Genomic DNA, 4339 nt, shown 5'->3' on the forward strand with positions numbered 1-4339 from the left:
CACGCCTACCTCCGTTTGGAGAAGAGGGCGTGGGCCGTTCCCCTTCATCATGGCTTGACGCATGCTCGCGGGGCTTAGCCCCACGCGCGCGCGCCGCCCGCGTCACCCACGACGCCGCGTTCGACGCGCGCCGTTACGGGCGTGCGTGATGGAAGCGGAGAGATACGCGGCGTGACCTAGGCCGCGCGTGCCCGTGCACTGTTTTGGGCCTGGCCCAACAGCGCTCGGCACCGTGTCTGGCCCAGGCCCGGGGGCTCCTGTCGGTGTACTAGAGTAGGGGTACCCTTGTACCCCGAACTTGTGCACGGGCAGTTGCAGCGTCCCGCGGCAAGGCCTGCCAGGTCACCGCCAAGATTCCTTGTGGTCCCTCTGAAGACCATTCAAGAACAAAGTACTCAAGACAAGACCCCGGCAAGAGGAGCTTGCCGGGAAGAAGGCAAGACCCCGGCAAGAGGAGCTTGCCGGGAAGGCCATCAGAAGCGTCCCAAGACCCCGGCAAGAGGCGCTTGCCGGGAAGGCCGTCCGAGGCATTCCAAGGAACTTGCCGCGGCGCGCTACGCGCCCCGACAAGGCCCGGCGAGCGACAAGCTCCCGGAAGCGACAAGTCGACGGCCGCGGCAAGGCGCTTGCCGCGGCAAGCCCCTACTCCACGCTCGCGCTCCAGCACATCCACCCACGTGTCGCTCCGGGGCCCCTCCCGAGCGCACGTGGCAGGAGGCTGTGCAGCTAGGGGCGTGCGGTGGCACGCAGGCGCTGACAAGACAGCCATCGTGGCAAGACGGTGGCGTCCCTAGCGGTCCCTTTCGGTGCCGTCTAGGCGACACAGACGGGCATTTAATGCCCTTGTCCCCTGCCATCAGGGTTAGGTATGATAACACTGTAGCAGCTAGCTGTGCCTACTACAGCACCTAGCTGTGCCTACCCACGGCACCCTTTTCATTTTTGCCCTTGGCCCCCGTTGCTCTATGTCGGTAACCCCTTGAGTATAAAAGGAGGCCCGTGTGCAACGTAGAGGGGGTCGGCCACCTCGAGATCTCTCGCGAGGTTCAGCAATCCCACACACTCACGCTCGCTCCCGAGCTAGAAATCAATACCAATCCACAAAGCAGGAGTAGGGTTTTACGCATCCTTGTGGCCCGAACCTGGGTAAATCGCTCGCGTGCTTCACCTCGATTTACTCCTCGCACGACTAACCGCCCGCTTGCTTCGCCTCGATCTGCTCTTTGCGCAACCTCCGCCCCCCGCCGAACCAAAAGGGACCCGGTCCGCCGGTCCCATAGGTGCCCGTGGATCAGAAACCCCGGCACTATACAATGTATAAAACAGTTTGTATAGCTTTAAAATGTTTCGTACCATCCGAAAATGTTAAAAACATAGTTGAAAAAAGTTTCAAGACTTTTCAAAACTTGTATTTGAAAAAAATGCCAATCATACACTTAAAAAGTATTAAGCATATATTTTTTAAATACTCCAAACATAGATGTATACTGGAGTATTTAAAATATATGTGTATCAAAACATAGATGTATACTGGAGTATTTAAAACATCAAAAGATATATGTATCACATGGAGTATATGTTTCAATACACATAAGTTTCAAAACTTGTATTTGAAAAAATGTTAATATGGACGTGTTGTGTTGATTAACATTTTTCCAAATACAAGTTTTTGAAACTTTTTAAAATGCCGCGTACCTTTTTTGTAACACATAAATATTTTTTGAATGTCACAAACACAAGAATATAAATTGTTTTCTTACATCTGGACGTGTTGTGTTGTCAGTGGTAATGTTAGTTAACCTTGAGCACAAGGTCACATGGTCGAGCCACGGTGCTCATTTTTTCCGTGTTACATTTCTTGTAAAAATTATTTTCAGTCAATGTTTATATGATACAGAAATTAGTCATGCTACATAGACATGAATGATCAGTAGTCTGGTGGTTGTCCACGTATGACTACTAGGGCACGTTGCAGCTTCAAGACCCCACATCGCTTGTTTTTTCATTTTATTTTTAGGGGCTTAATACGAAAATAAAAAAGCCAAAGGCTTCTCTGCAGATCTACATGCTACAGCGGATGACAATGGACCCTGGCCACACTGGAATGCCACATAGCCCATGGATACGTCCGTGTACATGAAATGTGATCGTATATGAACGCTTGTACAAGTTTGATGACCGGAAACATGTATTTTACAAGTTTATGCACCAAACTGACCATCGCGTGCAAGTTCTATGACTTCGGTGTATTTACCTCAAAAAGAATAGTAACAGGTTATTCTGTGTTTTAGAAAATCTAACATGACTTGCAAAAGAAAATAATACCATAGCAGCAATCAAAACAAAATAATAATACAAAAAAGCAAGCATGCTGCAGTTAACGCAGGCCGGCCGCCGGAGATACTCCTTTTTGAATGAAAGGAAACAAACACAAAGCGAAAAAGTGATATAGTACTTGTTTTGATTCATACTCCCTCCGTTATTAAATATAAGTTTTTTTTGAGATTTCCCTATAAACTACATACGAATGTATATAGTCATGTTTTAGAGTGTATAATATATTCTCTCATTTTGCACCATATGTAGGTGTAGTACATATTGGAATCTCAAAGGTTTTGTATTTCTCAACATATAAAGGATATCATGGTTCAAACATACGACGAATTAGATAGGAAGGTGAACGAACCTAGATGAGGACACCGACCCTACTCTGGCATCGAAAATTTGACACCTTAATGTCGACACTTATCTAGATACTCCTTTTTGAATGAAAGGAAACAAAACCGAAAGCCAGTATGTCATATAATACTTGTTTTGATTCATAGAACTCGACATAAAAGGCACCATGGTTCAAACACACGACGAAATAGATATGAAGATGAATCTAGATGGTTGAAACATACTCTTGCATCAGAAATTTAGCACCGGACAAATCGATACTTATCTAGATGCCGCGCAGGGCATAACAGCATAGCGGCGAAGAGGTTCGTCCTAGCTACTCCCACTGTCCCACATCCATGCAGGAACCAGCGGCGCTCCTCCATCCACATGCTCAAAGAAATCCACCATATCATCCTCCTCCAGCTCGAGCTCCTCAGGTGTGCTCTCCGAGCGAAAGCGGGAGCCGTTGATCATGAAGACGCCCGTGCCGGGAGTTACTTCCGGCACCTTGTGGTACCACACGTCCTTGAGGACCTGGAGCTTGTCGGTCATCTTCATGGTGTGGCGGACCACGCGCTCCTGGCTCACCACCTTGAGCGTGATCAGCCGAGCCACCGCCGCCTTGGAGTCCACCTCCTCCTCCGTAGCCGGGTGCTCCTTCCTAGCCTGCCCAGCCGCCGCCATGGTTTCGGGTTTAGTGGTGGCTATGTGTGTTGTTGTTCTGGAATCTGGAGTTCTTGTTAGTGACGGGGGAGTGGTTGCAGCGATTGCGGTCGTTTTATACACGAAGAGTGGTTAGTAGTAATTCAGAGGAGTAAATGGTTGTGCTTGCTGGTTGGTTCGTAGCGCGCCGGGGAGATAAATGGTGAAGACTGAAGAGGGCTGCATGAGTCAAAGATTACCGCGCATGCAACAATTGCTCTTCCCAAGGGTACGGAAACACGGCGTATTGCAGCGAGCCTTACGAGCGAAGCTAATAATGTCCCTCATTTTAAGCATGGATTTTCTACAGCGCGTTCTATTCAAAGCGAGCACCTCCCAAGAGCCTGCCACTGCTTATATCATCTTTGTTTGGAACAATAGTTCAGGTGTATGTCACTTACAACATCTACAGCCACGGACAACAAGTCCCCTCAAACGATTACTGGACGCGTCGTATGTATAAACATGATCAATACGCCGGATCATCATTGCATCGCCAGACAAAAGGACCATAGTTCATTGACGGACAGTTCAAATCCATATTACAAACTACTTAGAGCATCCATAGCCGTGCGCCTCAAATCCGCCTCAAACGCCAGGGCGGACAGCCCGGTCACTGACCAGTCACAGAAAAGCAACCTAGACGGACAATGGTGTCCCACACAGAATCGTCCGGAAACCCCGCGGTCCAACGGACGTCTCCTCCGATGGGGAGTGTGAACGCCTCGTGGCGCCGCTCCCGCTCGCCGCCCGAGGCCAAATTCGGCTATTTAACCCAGCCAGCATCCCCCAACCCAAACCACATCCACCTCCTACCTCTCCGCGACGCCAACCCAAGCCCATATCCACCACCTCTCTCCGTTGTCCGCTCCGCCGCTCTTCCCACGCCCTCCGGCTTCGCCATGGTTTTCCAAAAGAAGACCACCTATTCTATACTCACACCAGAGCACCGGTTCCAGATTGAGCGGGAGATCCG

At 49.6% G+C, this 4339-nt stretch overlaps 1 protein-coding gene across 1 annotated transcript; it reads right to left on the minus strand.

Moving 5' to 3' along the window:
- Positions 1-2944: 2944 nt before the first annotated feature.
- Positions 2945-3369, minus strand: LOC147987014 (uncharacterized). The gene has a single exon (XM_087540223.1). The coding sequence runs from the start codon at positions 3343-3345 to the stop codon at positions 2992-2994; it is 354 nt and encodes a 117-aa protein (XP_087396349.1). The 5' UTR covers positions 3346-3369; the 3' UTR covers positions 2945-2991.
- Between the last annotated feature and the right edge of the window lie 970 nt (positions 3370-4339).

The sequence above is a fragment of the Triticum urartu genome, chromosome 2A, assembly GCF_056163025.1.
Source record: "Triticum urartu cultivar PI428250 chromosome 2A, HENAU_Tu73, whole genome shotgun sequence".
Taxonomy (NCBI): Eukaryota; Viridiplantae; Streptophyta; class Magnoliopsida; order Poales; family Poaceae; genus Triticum; species Triticum urartu.

What these genes read in the sequence shown, in the direction of transcription:
- LOC147987014 (XM_087540223.1), bottom strand. Translation starts at nt 3,345, where the DNA reads ATGGCGGCGGCTGGGCAGGCTAGGAAGGAGCACCCGGCTACGGAGGAG.